Source organism: Ranitomeya variabilis, chromosome 8 (genome assembly GCF_051348905.1).
Source record: "Ranitomeya variabilis isolate aRanVar5 chromosome 8, aRanVar5.hap1, whole genome shotgun sequence".
NCBI classification, from domain to species: domain Eukaryota; kingdom Metazoa; phylum Chordata; class Amphibia; order Anura; family Dendrobatidae; genus Ranitomeya; species Ranitomeya variabilis.
In genome coordinates, this window is record NC_135239.1 from 166048765 (window position 1) to 166068631 (window position 19867).

At 44.0% G+C, this 19867-nt stretch overlaps 2 protein-coding genes across 4 annotated transcripts in view; one reads left to right on the forward strand and one right to left on the reverse strand.

Annotated features, from left to right (window-relative positions):
- CENPP (centromere protein P) overlaps window positions 1–3082 on the reverse strand; it is a 392292-nt gene extending 389210 nt beyond the window's left edge. The window contains exon 1 of one of the 2 annotated variants that reach the window (XM_077276602.1): window positions 2681–2820. The gene's annotated coding sequence lies outside the window, so the exon portion shown is untranslated. Of the gene's footprint in view, window positions 1–2680; window positions 2821–2946 lie in introns of those variants that run through there. The other variant, XM_077276603.1, reaches the window with a different exon arrangement.
- NOL8 (nucleolar protein 8) overlaps window positions 3000–19867 on the forward strand; it is a 40171-nt gene continuing 23303 nt past the window's right edge. Inside the window, exons 1-6 of one of the 2 annotated variants that reach the window (XM_077276597.1) lie at window positions 3000–3228; window positions 4518–4682; window positions 6848–6910; window positions 7081–7159; window positions 15533–15686; window positions 19234–19297. In XM_077276597.1, the coding sequence (XP_077132712.1) occupies window positions 4550–4682; window positions 6848–6910; window positions 7081–7159; window positions 15533–15686; window positions 19234–19297 (493 nt within the window). In that variant the 5' untranslated portion in view covers window positions 3000–3228; window positions 4518–4549. Of the gene's footprint in view, window positions 3340–4517; window positions 4683–6847; window positions 6911–7080; window positions 7160–15532; window positions 15687–19233; window positions 19298–19867 lie in introns of both variants that reach the window. The other variant, XM_077276598.1, reaches the window with a different exon arrangement.

A 19867-nucleotide genomic window follows, 5' to 3' on the forward strand; every position in this document is an offset into this window, starting at 1 on the left:
GAGTTTGGATTTGGAAGCATTGTCACCAGACCATGACCTAAGCCAGACCGCCCTCCTAGCTGCATTAGATAGTGAGCTATTACGGGCTGAAAATCTGACAGATTCAGCCGTCATATCAGATAAGAAGGCCATTGCGGACTTCATTATAGGAAAGGAGTGCAGAATATCAGCTCTGGGTGTCTTATTGGATAACTGCTCTTCTAACTTCCCCATCCATAAGTACATAGACCTGGCCACCGAAGTGGCTGCTATGTTCGTTCTAATCAAAGCTGCAGAAGATTCCCAGGCCCTTTTAAGGAGGATGTCGGCCTTCCTATCCATAGGGTCACGAAGACTGGAGGAGTCTTCGAAGGGTATCGCAGTCTTTTTAGTGACCTTTGCTACGGGAACGTCAATTTTTGGGATCTCTTCCCATAGCTTGACTTCCTCCGGATCGAACGGCAGGCGGCTTTTGAAGTCACGAGAAAGCACTAATCGGCGCTCAGCCTCCTTCCATTCTTCTATGACCATAGCCTTGATATGATCACTAATGGGAAACACAGTCAGGTTTCGTGCCACGAGTCCCCCGAACATCAAGTCCTGCCTGGACTGTGGTTTAGCAGTATCCTCGATCTGCATCGTATTCCTAACAGCCTGGACAAGTTCGTCTGTCTCCTCAGACTGGAAGAGATACTTCCTGGCTCTGTCCTGGTTTTCTACGGGAATTTCACCTTCCTCTTCTGATAGTGAATCCCTAAGTTCGGAACCTTCATCAGAAGAATATTCTGGCTCCCCCTGGACTTCCTCCTTCCTGGCGCGCTTGCGACCGGTTATGTGACTGGTAGGCCGAGAATGCGAAAGGCTAGATATAGAAGCCTGCACCTCTTCCCGTATAAGGGATCTCATCTCGGAGAACATTTTATCTCCTATGCAGGTTTCCTGTTCTTGGGGGCGGGACCATCTCTCATGTACCGGTGCTGTCATGGGGAAGGGAAAAACAGCTTATTCGGAGAAGAAGAGGTGAGCGCTACCACCAGTCTTGTCTCATGCCAACTGTAAAGCATCCTGAAACCATTCATGTGTGGGGTTGCTTCTCAGCCAAGGGAATCGGCTCACTCACAGTCTTGCCTAAAAACACAGCCATGAATAAAAATGGCACCAGAATGTCCTCCAAGAGCAACTTCTCCCAACCGTCCAAGAGCAGTTTGGCGCCCAACAATGCCTTTTCCAGCATGATTGAGCACCTTGCCATAAAGCAAAGGTGATAACTAAATGGCTCATGGAACAAAACAGAGATTTTGGGTCCATGGCCTGGAAACTCCCGAGATCTTAATCCCATTGAGAACTTGTGGTCAATAATCAAGAGACGGGTGGACAAACAAAAACCAACAAATTCTGGCAAAATGCAAGCATTGATTATGCAAGAATGGATTGCTATCAGTCAGGATTTGGTCCAGAAGTTGATTGAGAGCATGCCAGGGAGAATTGCAGAGGTCTTGAAGAAGAAGGGTCAACACTGAAAATATTGACTTGCTGCATTAACTCATTCTGTCAATATAACCTATTGGTACTCATAATATGATTGCAATTACCGTATATTTCTGTATGTGATATAAACATCAGACAAACACTAATAAAAACCAGAGGGCAGCAGATCATGTGAAAATATAATTTTGGTGTCATTCTCAAAACTTTTGGCCATGACTGTATATGCAGCACTATGGGGTGCATTATACTATGTGGAGGACTATGAGGGTGCACTATACTATACAGAGGCCTATGGGGTGTACTATACTATGTGGAGGACTATGGGGGTGTATTATTATATATAGAGGCCTATGTGGAGGGCTATGGGGGTGTATTATACCATATAGAGGCCTATGGGGTGCATTATATTATGGGAAGTGAATTGTACTACATGGTTGACTATGGCGCTGCATTATACTATATGGAGCACTATGAGGAGTGTATAATACTATATGGAGGACTATGGGGTGTGCATTTTACAATATGGAGGACTGTGGTGTACATTATTATATACTATGGGGTGCATTATACTGAAAGAGCAAAATGCTGCCTATTCATCAAGTGATTGGATTGTTTATGCCGTAACAGAAATCCTTGTTCTCAGCAGCACATCGCCGGTGTAAACTGCAGATGTGCTGCTGATAACATGAGACTGTATGGGGACAGACTGATCTATTAGTGGTCGTTCTGTGCCCATCATTCTTCCTCAGCCGGTGTAAAGAGGCCGGGAAACAAAAGCCAGACTTCAATATTGTCGATCACACTCGTTGAACGACCTGTGTCAGCGCATGTAAATACAACCAAAATGTTTCTGTGACGGTGCAATATGTAAGCATTCTGGGCCCCACTTTTTCTAAAACCGGCCCAGCTCATGAGTGACGGCGTTTGTGAGTTGCGCACAACCAGGACTGACATGGCTGCTGGCCAATATCACATCACAGCTTGTGCCCCCCTTCATGTAGCGGCCATTGGGGCGTACACTGCAGATGTGACTCCCCGGTAATGTATCGGCATTCAGCCCCCCCAATTCCTGCCAGAGCTTTGCACACAAGCCCCGCCCACCACGGTCCTCAGGACCCGCCTCCGCGCTCCCGCCATTACCACCGGCGCTACCAATACATAACCTCCCGCTTGTCCACTAGGCAGCACCCCGGTCAGTATCACCAGCACTCACCTCACTCTCCTTTACTCTTCAAACTAAGCGCGCCTTACTTTGTGCTCGCAGCTGCGCAGTAATAGTCAATGCAACAAAAAAAATCAAGTCCCCAATAACTGCGAGAACAGGAGCTGGGAACGTGAACTTTCTAGAGACGGCAAAAAATGAGATGGGAAAAGCCCGTAATTATCCAGCTGATGCTCTGCTACTGAGAATACACGAGAAAAGTAAACTTGTCGCCCCCTAGAAACTCGGAAAAAATGGTTTGCTCCGGTGTGCGTCACCTTTCAGCTTCCTTTCCGGTTTGGTAAGCACCGAGGTTGCGCTGCTTCCGAGATTCTTATCACAAACTCTCTGATGTAGAAGATAAGGCAATACATGTACGTCCTCCAGTCACTCCGAGCGATACCGGCGCTGTAAACGGTGACGTATAGGAGCAGCGGAACGTTGAAGACAAGCACTTGTTTCCTATGGGAATGCATTTCCCGGAACACAGGAGTGCAATGTGAGTTTCGCAGTGTTCCTGTGGCAGTGGTGTGGGGGTGCCCGGCCGGTGAGGTGATGAGGTGAGCGCCCGCTGCTGGGGTGACCGCTACACGTGTCTGTCCTCCATACATGCTGCGCTCACATCCGGCTCCTCTACCTGCAGGGAGAAATGGAGTCCTGTAAACTCTACTGTAGGTGATTGTTAGGGCCGGCACCTGGTGTATGGGGCCCCTAGGAGCCCCTGTGGCTCTTCTTCGCTTTCAAATCTTTTTCCTCACCTTCAAAGATCTATAACTTTTTATATGTGGGTTGATAAAGTGGTGTCTGGGTAGTAGTGATCGGTCAGGAGAGACCCCACCCTGTGCAGTCTGATAAGTCATCATTATGCACAATGCCACCTGCTATGGAGGCAGTAGTGGCCCCTGCCTCTTGGGCCCCTGTTGGCTGCATTGGTTGCATCAATATGTCCCCCCTTGAATTTGCAGTTAAAGCTGTAATTTTTTAATGGGACCATTTTGGGTTCCCCGTGAAATATTTTTTTGGGGGTGGTCACAGTGATTAAAAAAAAAAGCAAAAGTTACTCTGCCATTTTGATATCACCCAACCCCCTTTTTGGACATTCTCCATATGAGAGAAACAATATATATATTTTTTTTTTGTTGGGAAAATTTACACGGTAGTTAATGGAGTTATGATGCTGCCCGGCGCCTGCACGCACCCAAGTGCAGCAGGGATAAAATGATCTTCATTCTCTCCGCCAGCATCTGTTAGGGTATGTTTCCACGGGAAGAAACCTGCAGCACTTTGTACGGCTTTTGAACGCAGGTGATCCGCATGTGTTCATTGAACCGCATCCTATACATTGTACTGGTGATATTTACGGTATCTTGCTGAGACTGAGCATCTCTGCAAGATAAATAGACATGCTGCGGTCTGTAAAGACGCGCCACATGTCCGTCTCTGCAGGGAAGCCGGAGGCGTCTGTGCACGCATAGTGGAGATGGGATTTCTTCAAATCCCATCCACAGTGCTGTAACATTTGGACACTGTGGATGTACGCAGCGTTTACTGACCGTGGAAACATACCCTAACCCGTAATCCGAAACCTGAACCAATTAGGTTATGTTACGGAAGACATCAAGCAATTAAAGGAACTAACTTGCCCAATCTTCAGGCGGCTATCACTCTGAAAACTGTCTGCAATTCCCACAGAGTTTTTGTTTTTCTTTTTTGAAGCAGAAACTAACCAGTTAAAGTTTGTGGCTCTTGGAGAGTTTCTGCTACAAAACCAAAACTGAACAAAAAAAGCTCCTTGTGAACACTGCCTTATGGTTTTTGTTCTTATACCGTTTTCTTATTCTAATCTTAGAAATTTCCACGAGATTCATATCTGTCTGAAAAATGGAGGCAACATTAAGACGCTTGTATGTAGGAGGTCTTGGTCCTTCTGTCACTGATGATGAACTCTCAGAAAGGTTTGGAAGGTTCGGAAAAGTGGGTGAAGTGGACATTATTTACCGGAAAGATGATCAAGGTATGTAAAAGACAATCTGCATAGACTTCATTAAGCCATAGCTGAATGATGACTTTTTTATGTGGTTTGTGGCAGTCCCAACAGTATGATGTGCCCCACTTTGCTTACCATGTATTAAATTTTTATATATGAAAAGTCTTTTTTTTTGTGTGTGTGAACTGCATTTGCACTGCAAGATAATTGCAATGCAACCACCAGTTTCATGATTATCTTGCAGTGTAAACAGACTGCCGATCACCTGATGCATGAGCAGAATGAAAAAAGATCTTCATTCCCAGTGGAACATCATCCTGTGTAAACAGGAATCTTGACTAGTGAAAACCATGGCAGCCTATATGTACTGAGCGATTTATTACAGATCTCTCCGTGTACATCGTTTACTTTTTTCTGCCTCTGTAATAAGATATTTAAACAACCTCTGATCAGTAAATGTGTACTGATCAGAGGTTGTATTGCGCCATCTGTGAGTCTTGTAAACTATGGGTGCACAATGTTTTTTGGTCCAAGGGCCTTATTGTCATACTAAACCAATCCAGGTGCTGCACTAAACATTTAAGGGTATTATCTTCTGTGACATTTATGGCAAATTTCGAATTATTATAAATATCGAATATGGCAAATATCGAAATTATATACCATAAATGTCAGATAGCTACAAATTCTACTTGCAAGACTCTTGCCTCCAAAAATCAGCACTCTAAGGCTAGGTGCAGACAAGCGTATTTTCTCTCATCCGAGAGAATTGGGATGATTATGCAAATCACACTCGTATCAAATTCTGCTCAAACTTTGATCATAGTGCAATCCAATTCTCTCACACAAGGGGAAGAAAGAAAAAAAATATTTATCCATCTTCTCAATTCTTTCAATTTGCAGAAATAACACTGCACTCATAAGTCATTCGAGTGCAGTCTGATGTGTTCCACGCATTCATTGATTTACATGGCCGAGTGCAATCCGGATATGTGCTCAAGCTTGTGCATGCAGCGATTATTTTAATTTATTTTTTTTGGTGTATGTGGCTGCCCACATATAACCTGTCAGTCAAGCATCTTTCTGTCCATATGGTTGGGGACTGTACAGAATGGCATCACAGGCTGAATGTGACCTCCGTGCTGCAGGTTGTGCATCCCTGGTCTAAACGGACAATTACTGAGGGAAGCTTACTAATCCTGAGAAACCCTGCCTTAGTAAGTAATTTAACCTCCGGGTTATCAAGGTTTCATAACCATGTCTTACCCATGTTCTCCACCTTTTTGCTCTCTGTGGCCTCTTTTGCGTCACTGAATTAAATGCGGTGTATTAGCCGGGATTGTCTTCATGAGACCACCATCCCATTGAACGCTCCCTTTTTAATGGGATTTTCCCCCGAAATAACTTTTTGCTGCGTTTTCACCCTGTGAAGCAGTTAAGAGTAACGAGACTGAACACGTGCACAGCAGTGTAGTGTTTTTTTACATTACTGTGCATTATGTTCACATTTTTTTTGTGGCGTGTCTTCTGCGCTTTTTTTTTTTTTCCTTTTGTTAGGTGTATTCCAGGTGTGTGCACATACCCTTATATTTAAAAAAAAAACAAAAAAACAACAAACCACAATGAAACAGTGCTCTTAATTTTTGTCCTTGGGGTTCAGTGCTCCATCTGCTGCTGCCCCCATTTTGTAATGTTTGGCTGCAGTGGTGACGTCACATTGACAGCACTGCAGTCCATCACTGAGTTAAGATTCTCATGCTATCTATATTGGTGGTTTTCTGAAAATGTACAATTCCTTTAAGTCATGTGTGCCTAATTTTTTTTTTTTTTTTAAATGAATGTGCATTTTATTAAGTCTCTAAAAATTAAGACTGCATAGACCTGAACCAGGCAAGCAAAAATGGCCTGCATCTGTCTCTGTGGCACACGGTGATAGATTAGATGCATCTTACAAGAAATTTGATACTTTTCCTTATGGTAGCTTGTCGTTGGCTTACATTTTGCTATTTTTTTTTCCACCAAAATATTAACACATGCCTTTCATAAATCTAACACATGTTATGTCTCCTATTGGCCATATTGATCTGTAAACCTCCCTCAATTTTTGTCATCTGAAAATGATGACTTCTATAAACCTCGCATTCCTCTTTTATTTGAGGACTATAACCATGTTCTAATCATCTTTGTTGCAGGAAACCCTGTAAGGACGTTTGCCTACATGAACATTAATATCTCGGACACAGACCTAAAAAAATGTGAGTTTCTCTGCAGTGTATAAACCAATGTATATGTGGACATCCCTGTTTATGGGCAGCTGGAAATTGTGGCCAAGTGTGACTTCTAAATAGAACTGTATTCCATATGGGTGGTTTCACACACAGTTAACTTTTTTTTTTTAAGCCTTTTTACATTTTTTGTTTCATAGGTCTCTCTCTTCTGAATAAGACAAAATGGAAGGGTGGATTATTGCAAATAGAAATGGCCAAGGAAAGCTTCTTGCATAAGTAAGTACTGTTCACTCCCTATTTATTTACTTTAAGGAGTTGTCTGGTCACAACATATTGATGATCTATCCATAGGACAAGTCATCAATATCAGGATGGGGGTCCTACAGCTGGCACCTCAACCGATCAGCTGTTATTTTCTGAAATACTTTGAATGGAGCTGCAAAGCGCATCTTTATTCAATGTATACCGGCTGCCTCTATTCAGAAGAAATGGAGCCGTTCAGCAGTACCCGGAAGCCTGAATGGAGCAAATAACAGCTAATCGCTATTGGTTCTGGGTTCCCTTTAAGGATTTGCAGCATTGCCTAGTAGATTGGAATTAGTATTTTTCCCTCACCAATGACAGCACCTGGGAGAGAGTGGGATCTGTTCCTATCACCGGACAGAAAGCCAAGAGCACAAAATAAAAAATGCAACTCCCACTTCCTCCTTCAATGTGTGTTCCTGTGCTCTGGATATAGGAGCCTTGAGCAGACTGATGGAGCAGCCGTGAATCATAGAACACCATGGTGTGTTCTATAGCAACGTCTAGTAAGAAAGGCAGTGAGTACAGGTGCCAAGTTGGGCTCTGGAATTTTATGAAAAAAGCACTATATGATTTCAGACGTATCAAATGATCCTACCAAAGATCTGGGAACATAGCATAAGCAGGAATTATAAAACTTAACTTTTATTGTATTAAAAAGTAAAAATTAAAATGACGTCACCAAAAAAGACTAAAAAAAAAAAGTACTATATGGTGTAACCTGTTTAAGGAATATACCGTATCTGAATTAGTACTCCTAGGGGTTTAATGAGGACAACACTTGCAATGGCCCAATGTGCTATCACTCAATCCCAAGGTGCCTTATTATTGGCGATGCATATATGCAACGGCACTTCTAAGATGCAGAAACAAATAAATAAGTAACCCTGGTTGCATAAATATCAGCAGGTATCATGAGAGATGAAAAAAAGGGGGTAACGTCAAATGGTAAGATAACAGATGTATCACAGAAATATCAATATTGGAATGATCTCACCAATTGCTGAGGACAGGTAAGGCAGTGTAGCATAGAGGGTGGCAGGTCTCTATGTCTCTCTACATAGCAATAGCACTTATGCACTTTATCTCCCACGCAAGCTAGTCCCCTGATCCAGCTTGAAAGAAACGCGTTGGGACATCCAAATAGGGAGAGTTCAAGGCATGTTACAATTTAGGGGTAGATGTGGACTGCCCTTGTAAGGGCGGTAGCTTGGGGATTCAGTTTTATTGATAGCCCCTTAGGGATTGACAGGGCATTGTTTCCCGACGCTGTTGTATAATGGACTCTTCCACTCCAGCAAACTTCGGCTCCGCCTTGCCTGTCCTCAGCAATTGGTGAGATCATTCCAATATTGATATTTCTGTGATACATCTGTTATCTTACCATTTGACCTTACCCCCTTTTTTTCATCTCTCATGATACCTGCTGATATTTATGCAACCATGGTTACTTATTTATTTGTTTTTGCATCTTAGAAGTGCCGTTGCATATATGCATCGCTATTAATAAATAAGGCACCTTGGGATTGAGTGATAGCACATTGGGCCATTGCAAGTGTTGTCCTCATTAAACCCCTAGGAGTACTAATTCAGATACGGTATATTCCTTCAACAGGTTACACCATGTAGTACTTCTTTTTTTTTTTTTTTTTTTTTAAGTCTTTTTTGGTGACTTCATTTTGATTTTTACTTTTTAATACAATAAAAGTTAAGTTTTTTAATTCCTGCTCTGGAATTTTAACATCAGTTTGGGAGAACCTACATTTAATGCTTCAGTAACTACCTATGGTTCATGTTGGGCCTGGGTTCTTGTGTTCAGTAGTCCTGCGGCCTTGTGATTCTTGCATTTCTTGCAGCCTGTCATTTCTCGTTTAGGTGCTGTGGTTTAGTTTGTTAATGCGCCTGTCTTGTCAACAGATCCTGTATTCTAATCTTAGTATTGTCTGGCCTTGTGTGTTGTGCGTTGTGCCGGCCGCCTCGTGTCTGACCTCGTGTCGTGTGTTGTGCTGGCCGCCTCGTGTCTGAACTCGTGTATTGGGTGTTGGGCCGGCCGCCTCGTGTTTGACCTCGTGTATTGGGTGTTGGGCCGGCCACCTCGTGTCTGAACTCGTGTATTGGGTGTTGGGCCGGCCGCCTCGTGTCTGAACTCGTGTATTGGGTGTTGGGCCGGCCGCCTCGTGTCTGAACTCGTGTATTGGGTGTTGGGCCGGCCGCCTCGTGTCTGAACTCGTGTATTGGGTGTTGGGCCGGCCGCCTCGTGTCTGAACTCGTGTATTGGGTGTTGGGCCGGCCGCCTCGTGTCTGAACTCGTGTATTGGGTGTTGGGCCGGCCGCCTCGTGTCTGAACTCGTGTATTGGGTGTTGGGCCGGCCGCCTCGTGTCTGAACTCGTGTATTGGGTGTTGGGCCGGCCGCCTCGTGTCTGAACTCGTGTATTGGGTGTTGGGCCGGCCGCCTCGTGTCTGAACTCGTGTATTGGGTGTTGGGCCGGCCGCCTCATGTCTGAACTCGTGTATTGGGTGTTGGGCCGGCCGCCTCGTGTCTGAACTCGTGTATTGGGTGTTGGGCCGGCTGCCTCGTGTCTGAACTCGTGTATTGGGTGTTGGGCCGGCTGCCTCGTGTCTGAACTCGTGTATTGGATGTTGGGCCGGCCGCCTCGTGTCTGAACTCGTGTATTGGGTGTTGGGCCGGCTGCCTTATCTGGTTTTGTGTGTTGGGTCGTCCGCTTCGGGTATGGCCTCATGTTTGCCATGCCAGCGCATGTCTGGTGTTTGGACTGCCAATTCAAGTCTGGACTTATTTCTCGTGTACACCTATCTGAAGGTTTTCTGGCCACTTTTTAGTTGTTGAATAGCCTGCCACCTCAGATCTAGAGTTTCTTTAGCTACATCTGCCTCACGACGTGACTTGATGGGGCCTTTGGTGGAGTATGACTTCAAATGGTATGTACAACTTTGGGAGCCGTGGCTTTTGCCTGGTTAGCCAGTCGACTTGGTGCTTGTAGGTCTGTTTTCGCTACTGTCGCAAAGCTTCATTACCCTTTACTAGCAATACTGCGGATATTAGTGAGGATGGCTTCCAGATGATACTGTTGTACTGTGGTGATTTTATTAAATATCAATAAGTGGGCTTAATAAAATACAGTCCTGATGATAGCTGAGTCCAACAGATTTCCTGACACTCTTACTTGGATTGCATATTGAACTGGCCCACATTTAACATCTATGTCCCAGTTTGTCCTCTAGGTAGGAGGTGTAAATGGTTGTGCTATTAAGAATGAAACAATTGTAAGTCCAGTGTGGAGAGTCACAAAATAGACTGGCTGACTTTGTTAGCTTGACAAAATCTCTGCCCCAGTCATTCTTCTAGTTGGAGTTGGTCATGGTTATGATAAGCCAAATTAAATTCTGGTAAGTGCAGTTAACCTTTGGGGTCTGGAGTCATAATTTGGACTGGTTGATTAATCATTTAGGTTCCAGGTTATCCTAGTGGGATTTGATTTGTTGCTTAGGCATGGCTAAGCTGAGCAAAACCAGTGTAAGTCCAGTTGATTGTCCCTGTCTGGTGTCATAAGATTGACTGACTGACTGACTGACTGACTGATTGCTAAACATTTACATTTCACTTTACCCTCCTAGTTGGAGGAGCGAGATAAAGATGGCTGCATTAAGCTGAATAAAACCACCGTAGGTCCAATTGAGGCTCCTAGTTGGGAGTCACAAAGTGGTCTGTTGGACGCTAAGTGATTAAACTCTCAATACCCTAATCTACCCTCCCAGTACAGAGTTATAAGATGAACTTTACGGTGTCAAGCCGGGCGGCACTATACCGGTCTGTACCCCTAATGGAGGTGCAAGTTGGACTCGTCGGTATGGGACTGACGAGCCATCAATATCTTAGTTTATCCTCCTAATTGGAGTTGCATAATAGATATATTTATATCGGGTCTGGTGAAAATATTCTAAGACCAGTGTATCCTCCTTGTTGAAGTCAGAAAATAGACTCTTTGGAAACTAAGTCGGTGGAGCCATTATACACAATTATTTCTGGATTGAAGGAATAAAACTGGTAGATTAAACAAAGTGATGAGTTGGTTCAATATCCAGTCAATGTGATTTTGAAGTGATAAAACTGCAATAATATGAGGAGGAATGGATGGGTTAGTTAAAATGTCCTCTTAGGCTTCTTTCACATTCCAGTCGGTAGTCGGCCGTCACAAACTCAAGAACAGGACGATGTGTCCATAAGGTACTGGGTTCTAATGCTTTGTTTTAAAGAGGTTGTCAGTCCAAATGAATGAATCTGCACTCACTCTGTGTGACTGCATACTTATGAATCTCCCCAGTGCATGCACTGTGCACTGCAAGGATTCCTAGTTTCTGAGCCCGGGATCAGAGGGTATATGTCCCTTCTACATACTCCTGGGCAGAGACCATCCAGTGGGTGCAGCCTTGCTCCATACAGTTGTATGGAGCGAGACCGTGCACTCTAGTCGGCCATGTCACTAGTCGAGGCGTGTCCTCGCTCAATACAAGTGTATGGAGCAAGGCTGCGCCCATTGGACGGGCTCTGCCCGTGGGTTTGTACAGCGCAGACATATCCTATGGTCCCGACTCAGAAACTGGCAAATTCTCAGTGCATGTACTGGGGAATTCATTAGTCTGCAGTGACAGTGACTGCAGACTTAACTATTTGGACTGGACATCCCCTTTAAAACCATCTGGCCTTTGACTGATCCCATATGAGATGTATATTTCTTTCTGATTGAATCGCCTCCTCATGGGGTAAAAAAAACAGTGGTTCATCAGAGGTGATGGTTATCTTAGTCTGTTTGCTCGAAAAGTTATCTACTTTTGCATTTAACTTTTCTACTAACAATCTTCATAGTTGGATTTGTATTTTAAATCACTTGAACGTCTACTTCCATTAACATGCTAAGTCTTAGCACCAGTTCCTATATACCAGTGATGGTGAACCTTTTAGAGACCAAGTTCCCAAACTGCAATCCCAAACCGACTTATTTATCGCAAAGTGCCAACACGGCAATTTACCTGAATACTGAGATTTTGATTAGAAAAACAACTCGTACATTAGCGCGCTATAGAGTTTTTATAGCAAAGATCTTGTAAGTGCTGCCCTCCAAGCTTAAGATACTAGCCACCGATTGCAGTGGAGATCTGTTCTTGAGAATGGAGAGGATTTTCAATTAAATGTAAAATTGCAAAGTTGTTTGTTTTAACAACCTCTTTGTAATTCTAACCCTTTGTCATGATGAGAATAACCCTTTAAATACACATAGGACCAACTTTAAAAGCTTTGATAAAGTCAACCTTGATATTTGTGTAAAAAAAGTAAAAAAAAAAAAAAAAGTCTACAGCTGAAGTTTTTTTTTTTTTTTGTTTTTTTTTTTTAAATAAATAAAATATTAACTTTTGGAATTATAGTGGAATAATGTAATATGTTATGGAAGGGCAGTAAAAAGCATATGGCCCAATGGCCTAATTTAAGTATGTAATAACAATGGATACAAATCTTGAATAAAACAGGTGAAGTATGATACAAACAAGTGCTCCCACACACTGTATGATACGCCCACACACTGTATGATACGCCCACACACTGTATGATACTCCCACACACTGTATGATACTCCCACAGTGAATTCTTCCAGACACCCTGGATGATGACCCTACTGTACCCCCCTCCTTCAATTCCCCCTGCAAAGTATGATTCTCCAACTGTAATCCCCACACAACTCCTCATACAGTATAATGGGTAAAAAGGATGCTCCATACAGTACAATGGATCCACATAGTCCTCCATACAGCACAGTGTAAACAATAATTGTTTGGGAGGGCACCACAACAAATAAAAAGGAAAACACCCAGAGTCAACACAAACATCAAAAATTATATAAAGAAAAAGCTGCAGACCAAAAACTGGGGATCACCAAAAAAAGATACAAAAATAATTTTATTGAATACAGGACCGACACACATGATAAAAACAGTTAAAAGTCAAACAACATGACGAATGGAAACCCAAAGCTGCTTATAATAAAGCTTAGAGCTACCCCACCCGAGGCCAGTGCACAGATTTTATATTGTAGTAGGTATAGAGAATTAGTATACAGGATTCAACCAGCAAATGCTGATGACCATTAGATCAGTATATACAGGAAACAATGAATCACTGTGCAAAATTACATGCTGTAGAGAAGAATGATCTATACAATAAATACCTCTAAGTGGCACAAAGCCACACCATATTGCACCGCTACACCTGTACAACAAAATACAACTTCACAAAAATAAATGGCCACTCAATAATACGTTTAGAAAAACAGGCATCATAAATAACACATGTAAAGACCAGTGCCCAACAATTCTGCAGAGAAAAAGATCAAATAATTCTGCTATAGTCACACTTGAGCGGCTGATACAGACCCAATAGGTCACATAATGTTTAAAATGCCTCGGATTGGGGGAGCCCCTGGAGGTGCCCATACAGTACAGTGAGACCCACATATTCCTGCAGAAAGTGTAATGGGCCCTACATAGTGCTCCATACAGTATCACAGGGCTCTGTATTGACTTCCTTACAGTAATGGTCCCACATAGTCCTCCATGCAGTATAATGGCCCCCACATAGTCCTCCATGCAGTATAATGGCCCCCACATAGTCCTCCATGCAGTATAATGGCCCCCACATAGTCCTCCATGCAGTATAATGGCCCCCACATAGTCCTCCATGCAGTATAATGGCCCCCACATAGTCCTCCATGCAGTATAATGGCCCCCACATAGTCCTCCATGCAGTATAATGGCCCCCACATAGTCCTCCATGCAGTATAATGGCCCCCACATAGTCCTCCATGCAGTATAATGGCCCCCACATAGTCCTCCATGCAGTATAATGGCCCCCACATAGTCCTCCATGCAGTATAATGGCCCCCACATAGTCCTCCATGCAGTATAATGGCCCCCACATAGTCCTCCATGCAGTATAATGGCCCCCACATAGTCCTCCATGCAGTATAATGGCCCCCACATAGTCCTCCATGCAGTATAATGGCCCCCACATAGTCCTCCATGCAGTATAATGGCCCCCACATAGTCCTCCATGCAGTATAATGGCCCCCACATAGTCCTCCATGCAGTATAATGGCCCCCACATAGTCCTCCATGCAGTATAATGGCCCCCACATAGTCCTCCATGCAGTATAATGGCCCCCACATAGTCCTCCATGCAGTATAATGGCCCCCACATAGTCCTCCATGCAGTATAATGGCCCCCACATAGTCCTCCATGCAGTATAATGGCCCCCACATAGTCCTCCATGCAGTATAATGGCCCCCACATAGTCCTCCATGCAGTATAATGGCCCCCACATAGTCCTCCATGCAGTATAATGGCCCCCACATAGTCCTCCATGCAGTATAATGGCCCCCACATCGTGCTCCATACTGTATAATGGCCCCACATGATGATTTATACAGTATAATGACCCCACATGATGCTCCATACTGTATAATGAGCCCACATAGTGTTTCACTACTCACCTCTGCCCTTTCCAACGCTGATCTTGTTTCTTCATATATCACAGTCGTACCTGTGGGCATGTGCGCCATATCCTTAGCCCATGCACCATCCCCCTCATTACTAGCGCCGCCACCCTCACCCTCCTCATCACGCATGCTTCCTGATGGGAGGGCACTCGTGCAGAGGCGAGTAGTTACAACTCTAGTAATGAAATAGATGGAGAGCGGACTGAGGAGAGTGGTGGTGGCCCTAGTGCTGATGAGATGGGGAGCATGCCCATCTGGAGGGCTCTACGTACCCCATCTGGCGTGCTATATACCGTACTTCAGTTGTGGGTTAAGTGATGTAAAAAGTACGGAGTATCTAATTAAATCCGAGAAGATGGCCAACCATACACATAAGTGAAGCCTATAAATATAGACTCTTACAGGGGTGCTCCCACCTTATTAGAGGATTCCTTGGTCAAAGTCTTAGCTGCTGTCATTGGTGAGGGGAAATATAATTACTTATCGGTAATTTGATTTTGCTGAAACCCATGACGGCACCCTAATTTTCCCACCCTCTGGCTTATGGTTGGTTGTTCTCAATCTTAGCTTCTCAAAATAAAGAATGAGCTTGAGTGAGTGTATAAATAATAAGAATAATGATTATAATTTGGGTGACTCCTACTTGTCTTCTTGGAAACCATATTGAGTTGCCTTTTTCTTCTTTGCTCTTGGCTTCCTGTCCAGTAATAGGAGCGGATCCCACATTCAGGGGAAAATCAAATTACCAGTAAGTAATTCTCATTTTCTGTTCTGTGCAGACTGGAACAAGAGAGACAAGCAGCCAAAGAGAAGAAGAAACCTAAGGAACAAAGTCGCCCACAAAATGACCTCTTGAAGTCTCTAGAAAAAGCTGGCGTCACTGACTTTCAGATGAAAGCAGCCGTACCGGGCACTGAAGTTCCCAATCATAAGGCAGGTCATCTGTGAAATGCTAATACTCTTATTTCTTTCTTACATGTCCATACTGATGTGTTAATACTTTGTGTAATGGCATTTTGCTGATTTCTGTCAGGTTAATTAGGCATTTATGAAAGTAAAAAAATAATCAGTTTGACAGCATTTCTAGTGAGGTTTCTTTTCTAACGTGTCCGAGGCATAGCTTGAGGTTTGGTTTCGGGGGGCAAAACTTCTGAGTAGGCCCTAACCAGTTGATCCTGATTACAAATATAGTGGCATACCTGAATAGTGAATATAAGAAAACCTCAGCAGATGACAGAGCTGTTACTAAAAAAAAAAAAAAATCTATACGAAGACCATCAGTGATATAACCGCCATATAGTGGTAGATTCCAGCCCTGCAGAACATGTATGAGATTACAGTACAGTTATTGATGATGACTTACAGATGATGATCTTTCTGGTGGAGTCGTTCACTTTTCCATCTGGCCCAGACCGACATGATAACTTCTCCAGCCAGGACTGCAGAGTTTACAACAAAGACACATCTGACTTCTCACATTTCAGGTATTGTCCCCATACATTCTCAACCTGCACAAACTCCTTATCCTGCTGATACCCCAATACTGAGCCGCCGCTGCTGCTGTATGTGTCCCTATTACTGCACCTACTCTGTGTCCTCTACATTTTCCTCTTACTGGAGCCCTAAATTCCCCTTTTCTTTATCGCTTAATTTTCCCCTTTTATTGCACTCATAAAGTATGTTGTCAACAAAGGTGCCCCATAAACACTGTAAGATACCCCCACAGTGAATTCCTCCACAGTACCCTACATGTTCACAGTATGATCCCCCACACAGCCCTCCATACAGTATATTGGCCCAACACAAACCTTCACACTGTAGAATTGCTTGCATACAGTATCATGCACCCCATTGTCCATACAGTGTAATGCACGCCCCATAGTCGTCCGTATAGCATAATGCACCCCATAGTCATCCATACAGTATAATACATTCTCCATACTGCACACCGTATAATGCAGCGTAACTCCGGGTGGTTTGCTTTAAACCCACCTGCGTTTTTAGATTTGGGATCCAGTTAGGATATTACATTATTATACTTTTGTTGATTGATAAACTAGACAAATCACATTCAATTGTAGTTAATCTAAAGTACAGGTCTGTAGTAAGAACTGGCTATGCCTGCTGAAAGAAAAAAAAATCTCTTTTTAGAACTATGAGCAATAGCTGAGAGTTAAAACCTTACAAATTTTGCTGCAGCCCCTCTTGTACGGTTTGTTCATCTTACAGGGGTAATCTCAAGTTGCCTCCTGAGCAGCTCAGAGCAATGCAGTCTCCTCGCTTCCTAATTTCCAGCAGGGCTGACTCTCCTTGAGTGACAGCTCTGGTGAAACTGCTCTAACACATTCAACTATCAGTGGCTTGTTCTGGAATAGTCCCTGTTATCACTGTATCTACACAATACATAACAAGACATTTGAACAAGCACACAACTCAAGAGGAGCAGAGAGCTGCGATTAGGAGGCCTGCTGTGAAAGCTGGAGGAGATCAAGGACCTCAGCAGCTAAGGCTACTTTCACACTAGTCCGTCGGTACGGGCCGTCACAAACCATCGGCCCGACGGACAGTGTGTTAATGTAGCACAACGTGGGCAACGGATGCAGTTTTACAATGCATCCGCTGCGCATTGTGAGTTCCTGGGAGGAGGGGGCAGAGTTTTGGTCGAAAATGGCGGACACGACGCACAAAAAAAGTTACATGGCATGTTTTTTTTTTGTGCCGACGGTCCGCCAAAACACGACGCATCTGTTGCACGACGGATGCGACGTGTGGCAATCCGTCGCAATGCGTCGCTAATGCAAGTGTATGGAGAAAAAAACGCATCCTGCGGGCAACTTTGTAGGATGCGTTTTTTCTCCAAAACGACGCATTGCGATGTGTGTCACATGACGCTAATGTGACAGTAGCCTTACTTGAGAAATCTATGGGCTGGAGAGAGTGGCTGGTATGTTGCTCTCCTGCAGTGTCCATCTCAAACTTGACGGAGTATATGGGCTGCACATAGAAAAAATGTGAATTTGAAGGACTGCATTCCTTGCAGGATGACATGACCTTTTTAGTGATACTATATATATTTTTTTTTTCTATACACCTTTTTGGTAGGTTTTTTTTTTTCCAATTAAAAAGAATCACTTACGACAGCCCCCAGGCTTGAGCCACGATCATTACGACTTCTCCTTTGCCTGCAGGCCACATAAGGATAACTTCAAATTTTCGTTCGGGGGCTTTGCGGAGGGCTGCGTACAACCTCCGCTAAGCCCTGCAAACTTCTGCATGCATCCTGTGTAACTGTGTTTAACATTAGGTACTCAGGACATGCGGATGTATGCGGATGCGTGGTTTTGACGCGCCCGCTGTCCGCATTAAACACAACTTGTCAAAACAACGCATCCGCCTACATCCTCATGTCCTGCATACCCAATGTTAAAGATAGGTATGCAGGACGCATGCAGAAGTATGTGGAAGTAGGCGGGGCTTAGCCGAGGACGTACGCAGCCCTCTGCAAAGCCCCTGAACGCCAATGTGAACCCGACCTAAAACAGCCTCAAGGGCCGAATGCGGTTCTCGGGCCGCGTGTTTGACATCTCTGGTCGCTGTCTTAACTGAAGAAATTTACAACCATGAGAACACCCCTTTAAAGTGATCACCCCAGTTGTGAGCTTGAGGGCCAACAGTGGCTGTAGCTTCAAGCAGGAGCCCGGCACTTTTAGTACATCCTATAGATGCCCTTTGACATGGTCGGCTCGGTGAAATATGTTCTGTACAGATGAACTCCATTAGAGAAACGTGCCCTGATAAGCTTCCTGTGGGATCCACTGTCCAGAGCCAGGTCCTATCTGTGTCTGGCAGCTGGGGCAAGAAAGGTAGGAAAACCTATAGGGAAACCACGCTCTTGGGCTCTACCAGCACTTTTTATTTTGTGATATTGACATTTCTGGATCTCCATTGGCTTTCAGAAGTCTATTGTTCTCGTCCAAGAACCCGTCCCTTTTGCTAATCAACTGTTTGACACCACTTAAACTAATGCTAAGTAAGCCGTGAAGGCAAATATGAGTTTTTAGGGAGTTTGACAGACTTCACAATGGCTGATTTGGGATCTTCAGGTTTGCAGCAAGGTTTCTCTTTTAGGTTTACAAGACCTTAATTAAACTGCAGAACACACAAGTCATTAACAGGTGTTACAGCAAACCGCATTTATCACCCCGATGGCAGTATTTACATCCAGTAAAGCAACAAAATTGCTCTTTGTATCTCGCTGCTTCAGTTGTTTTTGCGTCTGTTCTCTCTTCAGAGCTGCTTTGCTGAGGCCGTCTCAGCCGTGTACTAAAGCCTGATTTGTTTGGAAATCTTGAAGATGTCTGAAGCAGCTTGATTTTGTACCGCAGTGCTTAGGGAGCTTAATAAAAATTAATGAAATTATCTGAAGATTAGATGTCAGAGTTTGATTTAATAGATTTTTTTTTTTTTGTGTTCCTTTTAGAACTGGGTGGTGAGCAAATACGGGAGAGTCCTGCCTGTGCTTCATTTAAAGGGGAACAAAGAAAGCAAGATATCCTTTTTTTAATTTAGCAATTTTTTTTAAGCTTCTCAGGTAAGCAAATTACTGTGACTTTTAGGAAACCACTGGACTGTAATTGGGGTATGTGCATATGTTCAAGATTTGCTGTGTTTTTGTCGTTTCTTTTTTTCCCTCCCCCCACCCACAAAAAAAGCTAAAGGATTCCTACCACCAGCAAAGTGAATGAGATCTCCCCCCCCCCCCCCCCCCTCCTTATTTTTGACAACCAGCCAGGCTAAAGTAAACAGAAGAGTCTCTGCTGTTGCTGGAGTCTGTTATTGTCTGCTCCACTGATGTGATTTCCACGGCGCTGCAGCGCCAGTCGGTGATCTGAGCGGCTCGTGCTGTCCTCTTGGGTAGAGCTACTCGTTGGCTGCAGCGCTGTCTGTGACATCAGCGCTGCAGGCAATAATATACATCAGGAGCAGCCTCTTTGTCTACAGCCAGGGGATAAAGGCTTTTCGAAACTGGGAATACCCCTTTAACTTTGTTTTTTGCAGCATGAAATGTGCAGTCATGACTTGTCCCAATTCATTGAATGTGGGTTTCCATGTAG